The sequence below is a fragment of the Chionomys nivalis genome, chromosome 7, assembly GCF_950005125.1.
Source record: "Chionomys nivalis chromosome 7, mChiNiv1.1, whole genome shotgun sequence".
In the NCBI taxonomy this organism is placed as follows: domain Eukaryota; kingdom Metazoa; phylum Chordata; class Mammalia; order Rodentia; family Cricetidae; genus Chionomys; species Chionomys nivalis.
The window spans coordinates 36,204,111-36,220,747 of NC_080092.1; the positions used below are offsets into that span (position 1 = coordinate 36,204,111).

General features: G+C 51.0%; 1 protein-coding gene across 1 annotated transcript; it reads right to left on the reverse strand.

The window, feature by feature from the left end:
- Nucleotides 1–8,979: 8,979 nt before the first annotated feature.
- Csf2 (colony stimulating factor 2) lies at nucleotides 8,980–11,127 on the reverse strand. Its single transcript, XM_057776642.1, has 4 exons — nucleotides 10,965–11,127; nucleotides 10,823–10,867; nucleotides 10,013–10,138; nucleotides 8,980–9,279 (listed from the first exon to the last, which is right to left on the reverse strand). Exons 1-4 carry the CDS (start codon nucleotides 11,112–11,114, stop codon nucleotides 9,172–9,174), a joined length of 429 nt encoding a protein of 142 aa, XP_057632625.1. The 5' UTR covers nucleotides 11,115–11,127; the 3' UTR covers nucleotides 8,980–9,171.
- Between the last annotated feature and the right edge of the window lie 5,510 nt (nucleotides 11,128–16,637).

Consider the following 16,637-nt stretch of genomic DNA (forward strand, 5'->3'; position numbering starts at 1 on the left):
AACAAGCTCCAGAGTGGATGTTGAGCAAGTGTTACCCAGTGTGGTATCCCCCCACCTCCCTGAATCTTACTTTGTCTTGCTGGAAGCCAGGTGTCAGCTACTTGACTGTGGTACATTGCAGAGATGTCGGTGAGCAGAACTGTCTGGCTTGTGTTCTGAGGCTTAGGGTTAATGTGGGAGATGAGGGGGGAGTAAGCAATGAGTGGGCAAGAGTGGGAGAATAGTGTCTGGTGCCAGGTCAGAGCTCACCCTGAGTTGGCCGGCAGCCCAGCCGGTGTAGCAGTCCCCTAAAATGTGAACACTTCCACAGTGCCTGCCGTGCTCCCTACTTTTCTTTAGACATCCATAAATACTTTGGGGGTGAATTAATGGGTGGCAGTTGTGGAGAGGAGAATGGGAGGTGCAAGCCTATGGAACGGCAGAGGTATCCGCGTGCGTGAGGTGGGTCAGAGTGAAGCCGTAAGGACAGAGAGAAGCAGGCAGAGGTAAAACAGGCCCGGGAAGTGAGTACTCCAGGACACAGTAGGGTACTGGCAGGGTACTGTGACTGTCAGCCTCCCAACAGGAACGCAGGACTGCGCCTAGGGGCTCTGTCCGTTGGCCTGGTCTCTCTACGTAGCCCAGAAGCAGGCTGAGTTCCCTGGGGGCTCCCAGAGGCTCTGAGACCTGAATCTCATGAACAAAGGTCACGCAAAAGCCCTGGCAATCACATGTATCCATGTCAAGGGACCCTGTATGAACCCCTTTGACTCCCCATAAGGGGGGGGTGTGGGCACTAGCAAACCATAAACTACCTAACCTGTCCCTAAACCTTGTGCACACATCACTTTGGCCTGCAAGCCTTGCTCCCCAGGGCAGGTCTGTGACCCCAGAAATAGGAGTTAGGATTCAAGCAGATTTGTGTTTTGTTTTCCAACAGTTGAAATTGTCAGACGGTTGACAGCTGGGAGAGAGTGGACAGGGGAGGGGAAACTTCCCAGCGATGGTTACGGTGCTTGGGAAGTGGTCTGTAAAAAGGAGAGGCGACCCAATGTTGAAAGAGGGTAAGCAGTGTCTAGCCAAAAATAAATAAATAAATAAACGTCTTGTTTATAAACATCTCCCTTAGAAAAAATGTTTAGAAAAATGTTTAGAGCCTTCTCTTCAACCTAACGCTCATACCTCACAACCAGCAGTTCCACACCAAATTCAGAATTAAAAACAAAAAAAAAAAAAAAAAAAAAAACCAGAAACACTGAGGACCCCCAAAACACATACAGAATACACAATGCAACTTTATTATTAGCCATAGGTAGGAACAAACTAACTGTCCATCAATAGTATAATGGAGAAATAAACTCTGAGATAGTTGGCCTGGTGAACCGGCCTGCTTGCCACCAAGCCTTAAGACCTGAGTTCAGTCCCCAGGACCCACACAGTTGAAGGAAAGAGCAGACTCCTCCCCCACACTGTCTCTGACTGCCATCAGTGCACAGTGGCACACATGAACTCCTCCCACACACTGTCTCTGACTCCCATCAGTGCACAGTGGCACACATGAACTCCTCCCACACCGAGTTAATGTAAAGAAATTAAAGTTGAGGTAATTGTGGGATAGTTATATAATATAATACTATATGTCAACAAGACCACAGATGTAAAAGATAAATGAACGCAGGCATCTGCCGAAATGAAGTCCAAGAATAGCAAAAACTATTTCATGATAAGACAGCAGACGCACTTTGTGCCTGTTGGGAAACGCTCTACTCTCTGGGTACTGGTTCTATGCATATGGGTATTTGTGAAAAGTCTAAGTTGGGCACATTTTACAGACTTCGTATACACAGCAGTGTGTAGCAGGCCAGCATTCCCAGGGATGAAGCCCGGGGGGGCTCTGAGGGCAGGGCCAGGGCTGTTCATCATCCCTCGAACAGAGGGAAAGGGAAAGGATCACAGTTAATCATGGCTGGGTGACAGAGCCAGTCAGCTTAGTGATAACATCAGCGGCGGCAGCACGAAACTGCGAAACTGTCTCACTCCTCCTGTCGCAAACCACAGTGAAAAATACCCCTGAAGCTGCAGCTTTCCGGGCAGCTCAGGTCTCAGGGTCTCTTCACAGCAGGGAAATTGGTCAGCCGTTGTGAAGGCGAGCTCTGCACCCAGCAGCCCTCTTGAGGGCCCACGAAGGGGGCTTCTGTGGGCCAGGCTAAGAATTCTGTCTGGTTCACCTCCCATGTTATCCTGAGGAAGTCCCCAACTCTCTGAGGGTGAAAGTGGGAAGCTTCTAGAAAATATAGGCTCAAAGACTCCCCTGGGCCAAGTCCCTGTCCTAGGGACTGCCCACTCTGCTATTCAGACGACCTGCGTGCCATGAGCATGTAGGCTCCCTGTGCCTGCACTGGGCTCTCTCAGCCACTGCAGCTTCTGGGTCTCTGTGTCAGGGTGGGCTGGCTGGGGCTGAGGCACCTCCATTCATCCCTGTACTCCACTGCACCTGTAAGAATATGAGACTAGGGAGCAAAATTAACTCAGTATTTCTTCACTGTAACAGTATGGAAGGTTCCAAGTCAGGAGATACTGGACCCATAACGTTTGGCATGTGTCTCAACACAAACCAGTAGCTTGGTCAGAAGTCTGTGTGGATACAGTCTGTTCTTGATCCTGTGGCCCTGCCTCCACTGTGTGTGTGTGTGTGTGTGTGTGTAGTTGTGTGTGTGCACGTGTGTGTGCGTTTATGCCCATTCTCAAGTAAGGGCAGAAGTTGATATCAGATATCATCTTATTTTTTTGAGTCAGGTAACTCATTAAAAATGAAGCTATCTGATTGGCTAGCCTGACTGGCCAAGAGTCCCCAGAATCCTCCTGTCTCTGCCTCCCAGGTTTGAGTATGAGGTTCCCACCACCACCCTCAGCCTGTTACGTGAGCACCGGGGATCTGAACTCTGATCCCCATGCTTGTGCCTCCAGCACTTCACCCACAAAGTCATCTCCCCAGCCACGTCCGCCACTGTCGTCACATAGACTCAGGCCACCAAACACCTTTATATGCTGGCAGTCAAGAATCACAAGAAGGGCTCAGAAACACAACATGCCTGGCTTCTAGAACCAGTCCAGAACATTTCGGGCCTTGTGCCACAGGCCACATGGGCAGCCTGAGGGCTGTCAGCTCCTAAGATTCGCAGGATAGGGAGGATGAAGATGACACCTCGTTCTCCACCTCCTCCTGCACTCCAAGGATGGTGCTGCCAACTGATGAAGAGTCGGCTAACTCTTCTGTGCCCAGGCTGAGTGGCATCTTGTCCCCTGCCCCAACCCTTGGAAAAGATCTGCTACATTCGCTACTGTAAGCTTGCCCTCAGCATCTTGACTGGACGATTCATTTAGGGACTCCAGATGCTGTACAGGGATGGTGAAATTGCAAATTTACTATGAGCAAGGGGAGGGTGATCCATGTTGTGTATTAACCTGCAATGCAGCTTCTCTCCCCAGACAGTCTCTTCTCACCTCAGTTCTACCCCTCAGCCCCTGTAGGGTCATTTCAGCATGGTTACCACTGTGGGCCTTCACAGAAGCCTCTCCGAGTGACCGTGTTAGCTTGGCACCTATAGTTGGGTTTCTGTTGCTGTGAGGAACACCACGGCCAAAACCAATCTGGTGGAGGGAAGAGTTTATTCGGTTTACAGGTTACAGTCCATCCCTGAAGGAATCCAAGACAGGAACTAGAGCAGGGACTATGGAGGAACATGGCTTACTGGCTTGTTCCATTTCCTTTTGTTTGTTTGTTTGAGACAGGGTTTCTCTGTAGCTTTGAAGCCTATCCTGGAACTGGCTCTTGTAGACCAGGCTGACCTCAAATTCACAGAGATCCACCTGCCTCTGCCTCCCATCAGTTACCTTTTTCATTCACCCCAGGTCAACCTGTCCACCGGTTGATATCATCTGTCTGGGGTGGGACCTTTTGCATCAACAGGCAATAAAGGAAATACCCTATAGATACGCCCACAGGCAATTCCTCAGTTGAGGTTCCACTTCCCCAGGTGTGTCATGTTGACAAATAGTCCCTTCTTGTGGGTTAATCTTCCCTCCTGTGTTACCTGTTTGTGACCACATCATGTTCAAAGACTGCGTGGAGCTGTCTATGAGATGGTCCCGTTCTCAAGCCCATCGTGAGCAAGGCTCCTACGGCTGCTTTCATGGATTCCTCAGAGTACTGTTGATAACTGTGAGGAAGAACGCCCAGGAGGCCTCTGGGATGAGTGGGTCTAGTCCTGCATGAAAGTCATGATAAATGGGTGCATGAATCTTTCTCTTATTCAGACAGCCCTACTGTCCCTCCTGGACTCAAGATGGACTCAGAGAAGCCAAACATGTTTCTTCAGAGGCAGGCCTACTCTTGGGTGCTGCCTACAGAAGCTATAATTTCGTCCTGGTCCCTGTGCTCAGGGCTTGATCCAGACAATGTCAGGTCCAGGCTATGTTTTGTGAACTGAGTATCCCTCCCAGAGCCCCAGATTTTCACTAGAGCGATGTCTTCTTAAACCCAAAATATGGGGAGCTGTGGACTCAGGACCGCTGCTCTCAGGAGTGGTACCTGGATGCATGCAGCCCCAGCAGACGTCCCCACACCATGTCCAGAGCTGAGTCTACCTAGAGGGAAAACTGTGGAGCATGGAAACCAAGAGGCCCTCACTGCAGGGCCTCTTTGTGGGCGACTCTCTGGTGACTTTGACTAAGGACTTGGACTAGTTCACCCCATCTGTGCCTGTGTCTTTTCTGCTCCTCCATCGGCCTGCAGTGCTGTTGGCCTCTCTGACCACAGTGTCCCCTGAGCAACCTGATGCTCTACAGCAGTTCAGCTTGGTTGAAACCCTTATACTCAGGCTGGGGTGTGGCCTTCGGTTCATCCTAACTTTGTGGACTCTGTAGCTAAGTGACTAAGATATTCATCCAAGGTCACATAGCAAGCCATGGAGATGACAAGGATATAGGTTCCCAATTCCATTACAGGTGCCTCAGGCTTTTTCAGGAGTTCAAGATCAGGGAGCTCATATACCAACATTCATAGGAAACTAATGAAGTCTGAAGGAATGGGGCCTCCTGGAAGGATGTCCCAGCAGCCCTAAACAGACTTGATTGCTGGTGACAAAGGAGTGGCCTTAGTAACGCTGAGTACCCAAGCTGCTCACTCAAGAGCTCACAACCTTTATAATAGGACCAAATTTTTCTCCAAGATGAAGCTAGTCTTGGCCCCTAGTTCTGCCGCTGCCCCTCCCTGATGTCTGAACCAGAGTCGAAGGATTGTGCCCTGGGTCCTAAGATTCTTATACAACTTTGCCTGGACTTATTTCTGATCTCTGGCCTCTGTGGTGTCTGACATCTCCAGATCAAGATGAAAAATTGTGGCCTGGGGTCCTTTGGCAGGGATGGCAGGTGTGTGGGTGGCCTACATAACTGGGCACAGCCTGTCAGTAGGCAAGATTTGTCATGAGATGACGGCTTATTGCGTTTCTGGATAAGCAGAGCCTTTTCCATCCCTGCTTGGTCTGTTCTGGTCCAGGGCTTTGGGTTACGGGAAACTATTTGAATTGTGGGGTCATCCCAGGCAATCCCATGAACTGTTCGAATGATTAGGGTGAGGGTTAGTACTGAGAGTGGGGGTCAGAGCTTGGGAGTTCAGGACCTAAGCAACACTGCATGTGGGAGTCGGGGACGTGAGTTAAGGGTCAAAGATGTGTCATCATGCCAGACACCCAAGAAGTGTTGGGAGGAGCTATATAGGCCAGATGAGGTGCTTTACTTAGTGGGTAGGTGACCCTTTTCTGGTGCTTGGGAGAGTTGGGGGTGTAAGGACTCCTGAGCTCTGTGAACACCCTTCCTGGAAAGTCCTATACTATGCCTAGTCTTCAGTAGGTAGCCTGGGTGTCCCCCTGGCTGCATTCTGGGGGTGGATCTGCGGAGCTGCCCAGGAGCTGTAATTGAGAACAAAGGAGGAAGTGATTTAAATCTCTCTCTCTCTCTCTCTCTCTCTCTCTCTCTCTCTCTCTCTCTCTGTGTGTGTGTGTGTGTGTGTGTGTGTTTCATGCTTGGGTCTCGGAGGTGGGTAGGTACTGGACTGAGAAGGGGATTCTGGGAAAAGATGAGATTTGGATAGGATCAGATGAGGGAAGCATGAAGGAGTACTTCCTGTGTGGAGGACTCCATATCAAGTGCGTCATGATGGAAGTACTTCATGCTTCTCCCTCTCCCTCCCAGGCCATGAGGCCCCAGACAAGACTCTCTCCAGTATTTTCACACTCAGGCTCTATCGAAGCAGTGAGCACTAATAGATAAGTTACAGATGTGTAGTCTTAGGTACGGTCCACTGTGACCCACCCACAGCCTTGTCTCCCAGCCCAGCCCCAGACTCCCTCCCCTTCCCCACGCCCATAGTAAATAACTTCTGAGACTCCTCCAACCCCAGGAAAAGACAGGGCCCCAGAAGCTGCCCTTGATCTCCATCCTTCTATGGAGATGGCAACTCTCCTCAAGGCTTCCTTGAACTTGGAGAAACCACTTTTCTCAGTAGCACAGTCCTCTGGTGGATTTGAAGGCTGAAGAAACACATGGTTAAAGTCATCTTCTTCACAGAAACAAACAAACAAACAAAAAAGCAAAGGAAACTTGTCCTCCCAGTCACGGCGCCTGGTGAGCTCCTTCTCCTAGGAAGTAACTCAGAGAGACCTCTGCCCACTGTCTGAGCGAGAGTATGGGACCCCCCAAGGGACTCCAGCCCAGAAGAGGCCCCCAGGGTATGGTCATCTGGAACAGGCTTAGTTTTCCTATTTCCAGCTAAGTCAGTGGCCAATCTATTTGACTTGTCTCAGATCTGTCCCACATGGACCCCGAGTAGGACACAGCTGAGGCCCCCAGAAGTACCCTTGAATTGACTTCCCTCAACCCTGTACAATTTTCTACTCCCCATTTCCAATACTCCATCAATGAGGAGATTTCTTTTGGCTTTGAGATGATCCCAAAGAGTAACAGTGAGGCTTGAACCCCTCCCCCACCTTGGATGAGGAAAGTAATGTTTAGACAAAGACCTCTGCCTCACTGGACCCCAGGCTCTAATGCAAGCAAATGGAGTCTCAGTTCCCCTAAAAGCAAGCAGCAGCTTACCTCCAGCTTTGTGCAGATTTCTGTGAGGAGTTTCGTGTTCTTATAAATCTTTGTTATGTGTGTACCCTGCTTGTCATAGCTCTCAGACAGCTTCTTCAGAGCGGAGGTGAAGTCTTTTGTAAAGTTCCCATAGCAGAGTTCCAGAAACAGGGATAGAAGCCCAGGGGTGGCGGGCCTGCCCAGCAGAATACGAGCACCCTGCTCACCCTGGTCTGATGGTGCCCTGGACCAAAGACCTTACAGGAGACTTGTGGATCCTGCAGGCTACGCAGTGGAGGCAATGGACACCTTCCTCTCTCTCCCCTTAGGTCTGAAAGCTATGTTGGGATGGTGGCTGGGGAGCCTGGCAAAGCTAAGCACGTGGCCACTGGCTCATTTATTGACTGAGCCCGAGGTTCGGTTCTCAGATCCTCAGCATTTCTCACTCTTATCTCCACCCTGTTTGCTGACTGAGCCGATTCCTCTCTCCCCATGGGGCTGTGGTCATAAAGGCCAAAGACGATAGATGGGGTCTACTTCAATAGCCCTGCAAGCAAGAGCAGTGGGCCATGAAGGGACACAGGCGTGAGTGTGTGGGGATGGATGGAAAGGCAGACTTAACGTGGTAGGTCTTCTTGTCCTCGGACAGTTCTTGCTGAGGAAGACAAAGGGGACTTTATCGCTGGGTGAGATGTGCTTCTGGTGCATTTTAATATCATGCCACACTCCATGGACCCTTCTCTTTGCTGGGATTCAGGAGAGCTCTAAGATTTTGTGTTCACATTGTTAATGGTGTTGTGGTCGTTTTGCCTGAGGCAGGTGTTGACTGGGACTGAGCCATCCTTCTGTAGGCTGGAGCACAAGGAGCAATGTGTGATCACTATATCCTAGCACCTGCAGGGACCTTAAACTGCAGACAGACAGCTTCCTCAGGCCACCTATAGAAAAAAAGGCTGGTCCCATCGCCCAACCCCCAACCTTGGGCACACACTCACTTTCCAGTGGTCCTCAGAAAGGACACAGGGTAACACATGGAGGATAAGACCTTCAGCCCGGTTGTCAAGCAAAGACAGGATAACCACATTTCTCTTAGTCCCAAAGCCATGGATTTTAGTAGAAAATGCCAGTGAGAGTCAAAATGTAATGGAAAAATAAAAACCTGTTAAGAAAAGTACCACCTTATAGCTGTGTCCCAACATTCACCAAACTGACATTCTGGCTGCTAAAGATTAAGGTCAAGCCTTTGGAGTAAAGTTGGGTAATATTGCTGAGCTCTGACCCCTGTGGTTTAGTTTCTTTTTCTCCAAACAGTTAGTCTATTTGCTGATTTACTTTAGGAGTGGTTGAGGCCCCAATTGTGAGAGCAGAACAGGAACACGAGGTCCCTAGCCACAAAGGGGAACAGTAATTTTGCTGGATGCCAGGGCTGACTTGTTTAGAGAGAAGCTCCTTATTTCCTAGAAAGGGTGACACCCCTTCTCTGGGCCAGGTCTGTGAGACAGTTACTTCAACTTCCTGATGAACCCTGAGTCCTTTCTCTGGGGCAGAAGCTTTTGAGCACCCCAGAAGGTTAAGGCGTGTGAGTTCTGCCCCAGGTCCATGCTGGGCCCAGACCTTGATCCTCCCTCCCTTTGACTATGACAGCGTTGACCCTCATTGACTCCCTACCTCAATAGCCACCCACCCCCACCTACCACCCAAATTCTTAAAATTAAGCCATATAGTCACACAAACAAAAGTTTCAATAATTTATTATTATTATTATTATAAGACATCCTTAATAAATATAGTTGTAAACTTAAATAAATAAATAAATAAATATTTTTAAAATGTATAAATATATAAATAAATATCACTGGTCCCTGTCAGTAGAAAATATCCCTCCTTTGTTCCCCACTGCCATGTCGGAGTCAGCATTTTCAGAGGTCCGTACTGCTCCCGCTGTGGCTGTGGCCCGCTGTTGGTCTCTTCAAGGCAGAACTCCTGAGTTCCTGGCTCATTTGGCAGGAGCGAAAGCAGCAGTCTGAGAAGTCGGATCCAGAGCTGGCCAGAGCCGCCTCATTTCTGGACTGGCTTCCAGCAGTCAAAGGGGATGTCAAAGAGAAAGCCTTTAAGGTTGTCTATGAAATCCTCATATGTGGTGACTTGGGTGTCACAGTCAGTTTCCTGAAGAGGACGAGAAAAAGGAAACACTTGAGTCCGGGTGAGAGTGGCTGGCACAATGAAGCCGCTGTGTGTTTCTTGTGCCACTGAGGACTCAGCGGCCAGAACCCATTTGAAAGGATCAGGTGACACTACGGCTGCCTGTGTGCTGCCTACGGCACGCACAGACCTGCCAATGGCGGTCAGGGACTGTGCCCTAGCAGAAGGCTTGCCTCTGGTCTTCAGATAAGTTGGGTTTGATTCCTGGTGAGAGGCAAGTGGCCAGCCTGAGGCATCTCCTCACCTCTTAAAAGATACAGGGCTCACTCTTCCATGAGGAAAGAAAGGGGAGATGTTTGGGGTGTCTGCCCATTCTAGGAGCCCCATCTTTGTATCCATGGAATACAGGTATCCCACAGAAAAAGTCTTGTCAGGAAGTAGTGCCTGGGTGCTGGCTCTTTTCCTGGGCTCCGGCAGGCTTTGAATTTTCTCGGGTTTGCCTCACCTCTGACCTCATGACTGATAATGACATGTACAAGGGCAGGTAGCTCCTGCTGCGGGGAGCAGTGGGCACTGCTGGTCCTCAGCCTAGCCTCTAGGGATGAATGGGAGCCAATGGGAGCCATGGCCTGTTCTTGAGGGGGCCCTGTGACACATCTAATGACCCCAAAACCACACAGCCAGAGGTCATTCCTCACCCGCCCCGCCCTCCCAGACTAACATATTCCTGCCCTGTGCCCTGATGCTGTGCACTCACCGGGGTTGGGGGGCAGTTCTTCTGGTAGTGACTGGCCATCATCTTCAAGGCGCCCCTGAGTTTGGTGAGGTTGCCCCAGAGGCCCTGCTCGTATACCTTCAAGCGGGTCTGCACACATGTTGGCCTCTGTGAGAAGTAACCGTTCATTGATAAGTAAAGGCCAGGCGCTCACAGAATACAGACTACTTGCTCGTCAGTGCTTTCTGTTCCCACCAAGTGGCACAGGAAGGGTCTTAACATGACCGCTGCCCTCTCCCTGCCTGACCCAGCCACCCTCAACTTACACAGCCACGTTCTACAGCCAAGACATTCCCAGTTCCAAGCCCCCAACTTTGCAAGCAAAGGCTGCTTGCTATGATTCTAGGAGAAGGGGCTGGACAAGGTGGGGAAATCCCCCCCAAACCTCTTTGTGGGCAAGCATTGTTCCAGAAACCCCTCTCTGTCCCTCTATACCTCTCTCCATGGTCACAGGGCACAGTGAAGACTCTCAGGCAACAAGATCATCTCATAAAGTGACTCTCACTTTCCCATCATCCCCTGCAGATCCCTGACCTTTGAATGCTAGCTCTGCCCAAACTTATTGCTCAGTTGATAAAAGAATGCACATGACTGCCACAGGGGCATGGCTATGACAATAAAAGAGTGCACGTGACTGCCACTGGGGAATGGCTGTGGACATCTTGACTCCCCAGACTCTGCCCCCCCCCTAGCAGCCAGCTGACAGGGAACAGTTAAGACAACCTTGCAAGGGGCTATTAAAAAGAACCCTGCAGGGACCCCGAGAGGCTACATCAGAGAGAAGCAGCTTACCTGGATGGAGAACTCTTTAGAAACAATGTCTACTTCTTCTTCGTTCTGTAAAAGGAAAGTGCCACGTTACCAAGCTGACAGGCAGGGCCAGGCAGGGGCCAGCGGGTGGCCTGGAAACAGCCGAACTCTCTCCCTCACTCACCTCTATGGCAGGGATGTCATTCAGGAGGCTCAGGGCTTCTTTGATGGCATCAACATGCTTCCAAGGCCGGGTGACAAGGGCGGGTGAGCGAGTGGGTGCAGAAGAGCTACAGACCACAATGCCAAGGAAAAGTAAGATCTGCAGCCACATCCTCCTCAGGACCTTAGCCTTTCTCTCTGAGTACTGGGCTCACTGCAGAAGAGCTCTTATATACACAGTTAGAGGAAATGATTAATGGTGACCACAGAACTCCAGGGGGGCGGGGGAACTACCTGAGTTGTGGAATCTCCTGGCCCTTATCAGCTACACATGGGGCCAGTGCGCTTTCCCCCAGGTTAACAAGCTTGGGGTTTTCATTAAAATGAGCCCTTCCAAGAACTGGCAGCCCACCTGCCGGGTGCCTGGGCAGTCTGACCCAGCCTCAGGCTATCTTCTCCTTCTGAGAGGGGCCTCCAGGCAAATTTGGACTTCCTGGCCTGGAGTGGCTGGGGCGGGGCTTGAGTGGGGCTCCGGCTTCCATTCTGCCCGCTGTCCCTGGAGGCCTCTAAGCTAGCTGCTGTGCCTTCTCTGGTGGCTCATTTCAGCCCTGGCCCATTCTCTTTCCAGCCTCCTTCTGAGATGCAGACCTCGTACAGGCCCGTCCCATGACCTAATTAGAAAAAGTCCAGCCAAATGGTACAGTTCTATGATGGTCTTCACAGACTGCCACTGAGGACACAGCGCCATGGGAAAACTCATCCCAGCTGAACCACCCTGCCACCCCCATCCCCCTGACCCGGAGAGCAGAGGGAATGGCAGCAAAGGGTAGAGAAGCCAGCCAGACCACAGCATGTTCTCTGGTGGTGCCATCCCAGCTGACTTCTACAATCCCGTTTACAAAGGTTCACAGCACGGCTAGAGCTCCTGACTGGGGGAGGTCAGGACCCCCCTCCCCAAACTGACTGCTGATTCTGGCCCTCTGAGTTATTTGAGCCTCTTTGCCCACTTCAGTTCAGCCTGCCCCTCAAAGAGGGCATCCCGTGGCTCTCTGTGCCACACTGGACACCTGGAGTCTCTGAGGCTGACTTCAACATGGTAGCTGCTGTGGACCAGGCACAGGGGCCTCTAGCATCTCTAGAAAGTTCTCCTAGGCTTAGTGTCCTACACAGCCCCTTACTCCAGCCCACCTCCCGCTCCAGAGGCCTTTATGTGGAAGCAGGAACTGTTTATGGAAAAGTGGCAGGCCCTTGACGCGCTAACAAGTGTTTGCTTTTCACAATGGCTTCTGGAGAAGACAGCACAAGTTTGTGTTTGCACAAGGGATCCGGCCCATGCCTCTCGTGCAGGAAGTTTGAGGCCCTGGGGCTACGCATGTCTATCTGTGTATGCTTGTGGGACTGGATATGCATGTACTTACAGGAACGTGTCAGGGTTGAGAAGGTTTTACATGAGGGTGCATCTAACGTGAACACCGCTTATTTCACCTGTTTTGTGAGAGCCTCTGGGCTTGTGGTTGTGTCCTTTTGATATGAGAGGAGGCCTCTAAGCTAAGCAGCGCATTTTAGGGCCCCCAAAGTTGATTCAGTGGACTGTTGAAATCAGACACAAGTGAGAGGACTTTCAGGGATCAGATAACAGGTGGAACTCAGGACAACGCCCCAAGAATCATTTAGGAAGAAAGACGGCAGCCAGAATGACTGCATTGAAGATCTAAAGACATGTTTCCTGGGCCCAGCATGTGGCAGGATGGTGGCCTAGAGCCTTGGGGAGTATCAGAAAGGGAGGAAAGCAGAGGTCATCAAGAAAAGACTCCTGCCAAGGACATGGTCTACCAGTGCCGAAGTTGGTGCATCTGGGTAGAGCTCGAAGGGTTTGGGGATGCAGTTTGTGGGCAGATATGTATCTTTCTCCTAGAAAGATGACATCAGGGTGGGGGCGGTGGCACAGGCAGGGATTCCTAGATTGCACGCGTGGAAAGAAGCGGCAATAGCATCAGACAGCCTTGCTGATTCAAAGGTCTCGATGGGGCCATAGCAGGGCGGAGGTAGGGACCAGATGGGTAGAGTGACCCTCTCTTTGACCTCCCTGCCCACAAGGCCAGGAGAGAACCCTCTGGAAGGAGTTTCCTGGGAGTGTCCCTTGACATGAGCCCTGGGGGAACCCAGAGTGTGTGACCGCCACAGGATCCTTATCACAAGAGGAAGTCTTCACTGGGGTAGGAAATGGGGCCCAAAGCCCCTCACATCTCACCAGACGGACACATGAGTATTGGAGATGGCCGGGCTCATCCTTGTGACTGACACTCCTTAGGGAGGTCTTTGTCATCAATGGGGTCTGAGATCCAGGAGACCATTTTCAGCTCAGTCCACAGGCAAGGATAAGGGCAGAGCCAGGGACCTGAACTTGTACCAATTCCTGCACATGGATGTTTTCTACTACCCTGGTGGGTAACTCGGGAAACTCTGGTCACCTGCCTGGTTCAGAAAATGGTGAGCCCAGCACATTTGTCCATCAGGGCAGCTATGAAGGGACTTTTCTGCATTGGCAGGAGGGCAGGAGTGGCCAGTGACTGTCCCAAGGACACCTTGAAGCTAAAGGAGAATTTTCTCAGCAGATTCTGCCATCTCTCTTGATATTGCTATGCCCGAGGCTTGGGCTCCATGAATTCTGGAATATCCCAGGAAAGTACCCCTCCCTGACTTCCATTGCGTCATCCACTTGATGGATGCTGTGTCCGTCTTAGGAAAGTTTGTAGGAAGATTGTTTCCCAGGGGAGGCAGCATTCTGATACCATCCTCCTGCTGGGGAAGTCCTAACCTGGCAGATGACCCAGAATTTCTGGAATGTTCAAGGACTGTTGGGCCTTGTCCTGTCCCAGTCCCTAGGAGCATCTTTCTGGGCAGATACAGTGAAGTAGGAAAACAGCCTCCGCCCAGAGTCAAAGCCTGTGGAGTCTTGCCCCACTGATGGCCGTGATATGCTACAACACCCTGTGTGGCTTGTGCTTCCCCTAGAAGGTGGTCTTATCCCTCCCTGCCACACCAGATATGTGTCTGCTGACACCACAACGCCAGCGCTTGGAGTCTCTGCGCCAAGATAACCCTTCCCACATTCTCCGCACAGCCACCCACCCACCCACACACACACACACACCAATATATTTTAAAAGGCCAAGATTCCCTCTAGCTCTGTCCCTGCCTCCTGAGTATCCTCAGGCCTCTGGCACTGATGAATCCTGATGAATCTGGGAGGACTAGAGGGTCCATTCAGCCAAGCCTCCAAGAGGGTGTACGATATGCTCTTAGCTCACAGAGAGCTAAGGTCTGTGTCCCTATGGGGTAGAGGAGAGGAACCACCGTGCCTAGATACATAGACACATGGCTGAGAGCGCCAACTAAGATATGCACAAAACTCAGACAGCCATGAAGAAAGCCATGGAATGAGAGTAAATGGAGTAGGCAGTGAAGGGGGTGTCTCTTGAAGCACAGGGTCTAGGTCAGCTAGCTGGGTTAAGAATCATTTGCATCAGCGGTAGGGAAAATACAAGCTAGCAGTAAAGTTTGGGATGTCAGCCAGACTGGGTTTGATGAGGTGAAGGGAAAGCCAATAATGTCCCAAAATACTTGGTCAATTGTTTTGGTCCAGCTCTTAAGGCCCAACCCTGGGAGGTCATTGGGGTGTCCCGGTGGGCTGTACTGGGATGCTGGCTTTTGAGGTTGGACCAAAGGTACATAAGACCTCATTAGCTTTATTTCTTGTTCTTGGGGAGGACTCCTTGCTGCCTCCCCAGGACCCAGAAACTATGCCAAGCCCACACAGGCAGATAAGTCTTGTGGGCACCCAACCATGAAAGTACCAGGTCTGCCTCCCACAATGCCTTCCCACTGCCTGGGCCTTCTCTTTACCCAGGATTCTCCCTCTGGGGTTAGGAATGTGCCCCACCCATGAATCTCTGCCCCAAGCCTTATCTCCAACTGAGAGATCATGGGGCACCTAGAGGGGACACTGCCTTTATTCACCCTTCTTGAAAGAGTCACTTGTGAGTGCGTGGGGAAAAATTAAAGGCAGAGAAATGAGGCTAGAAGCCATTACAACTTCACGGAGTGCAGAGGACCCTTCTTCCTGCTCCAGGTGTGGCGGGGAGTCATAGACCCTTAATTGGCTCTGACACTTGCCAGCTTCAGGAGCTGAGATGCCACAATTAAAGTAGCAATTGCTGCTTTATATTTTCAGCAGGACCAGGGTCCTGGAAGGAGCCACTCACAGGACTGTTAGGGTCTTCCAGGCTCCCTCACTCTTCCCAAGCCCCTGTCTGGTTCAGCATGTCAACTCCCTCTCAGGATTTCATGTCACCAAAGGCTCTGGCCTTGAACTTTTAAGTTCACAGGATCCTTGTCTCTGGACACCCACCCCATCCCGACAGCTGTCCTTTCAGCACCTCCCCTGAGCCCCTATGATCCCTCACATGGGTAAAGCCCACCTGGGCCACTCCAGCTGAAGGCCAACAGAGGTCATAAAATGTAACCATAAACTGAGAGTGCCTGCTTGGTGGCAGGGAGGAGTCCTTGGAGACCTCCTATCCCTAGGACCACCAGCTCCTAACTACTTCTAAACACATACCGTTCCCATACTCCCAGAGTACATGCGTCCCGGGAGGGGGATGCCAAGTCCCTTATATACCCCTTGGGAAACAGCAGCCTCGACTGTCATGGGTGCAGATCTGCCTCCAGACCTGGTCACTGTGCTAAAGAACTATTTTCCTTCTCTGAGTTCAGCTTCATCTTCATGGGGGGATGGAGACCTCTGCAGGTCACTGCAGAGATGCGGGAAGATTGGCACCAAAGGTACTTCTTACATTTTTCCAAGAACTCCGTGGATGAAGATTCTTCTGCATGGGTTTGCTGTTTGGGCTAGTGGGGAGGCCTCCATTACAGCCTCAGTTTCCCAAACCGTCCAAGAGAGAAAGCCAATGCCAGGGTATGGACGAGTCCGCATTCTATGAGAAGAGGAAGTAGATTAAATTGTCCCTGATGGAGAAATCTAATCTCCATGCGGATCTGCCCTTGTGCCTCAAGACATGCATCCCGTGCATGCCCTCAAGAGGCGAAGGCAGCCTGGAAAACAGGGTTCAGTGCAGGGATGGGTGGGCTACAAAGTGCCTGAGCTACACCCATTTTCCTGTAACGGACCAATTAGAAAGCAAGACCACCTTTCCCATTTTTGCCCCCTATCCTGGCTAGGAGGGGGCAGCTCTAGGCTACCAGGGATCCAGGATCATACCCTGTAGGAATAAGCAGTCTGACTCTGTTTGCTTGAGGAGTGCAAGGATACCAAATTTAGCAATATTGCTTGACACAGGTGGCTATCACCCCTCTGGATTTGAAGCACGTAGTCCCACTGAGAGCTAGCAGCAGCTGTCTGTTAATTTTTTTTCAATAGTCACTTATTTGTGTGGTTGTATGCATGCCATGGCTTGTGTGTAGGGGTCAGAAGACAGCTCTCTCCTGCCATGAGTGCCCAGGAGAGACCTCAGGTCGTCAGGTATGGCAGCAAGTGCTTTTACCCACTGTTGCAAGCCCTAGAAACCAAACTCCGGTGGTCCTGTCTGGTCAAAAGTGCCATCAAGCCATTTTGTTTGCGATATTTTTATTGCTGCACTCACCCCATGCTTATGGGGCCAGAAAAAAATACATC

Bases quoted from the DNA above. Each gene is read 5' to 3' on its own strand.
- Csf2 (XM_057776642.1), bottom strand. From the start codon at position 11,114: ATGTGGCTGCAGATCTTACTTTTCCTTGGCATTGTGGTCTGTAGCTCT. The intron at 10,868-10,964 runs GTGAGTGAGGGA...TTCCTTTTACAG, and splicing joins ATGACATCCCTGCCATAGAG to AACGAAGAAGAAGTAGACAT. The intron at 9,280-10,012 runs GTGAGTGCACAG...CGTCCTCTTCAG, and splicing joins AGAACTGCCCCCCAACCCCG to GAAACTGACTGTGACACCCA.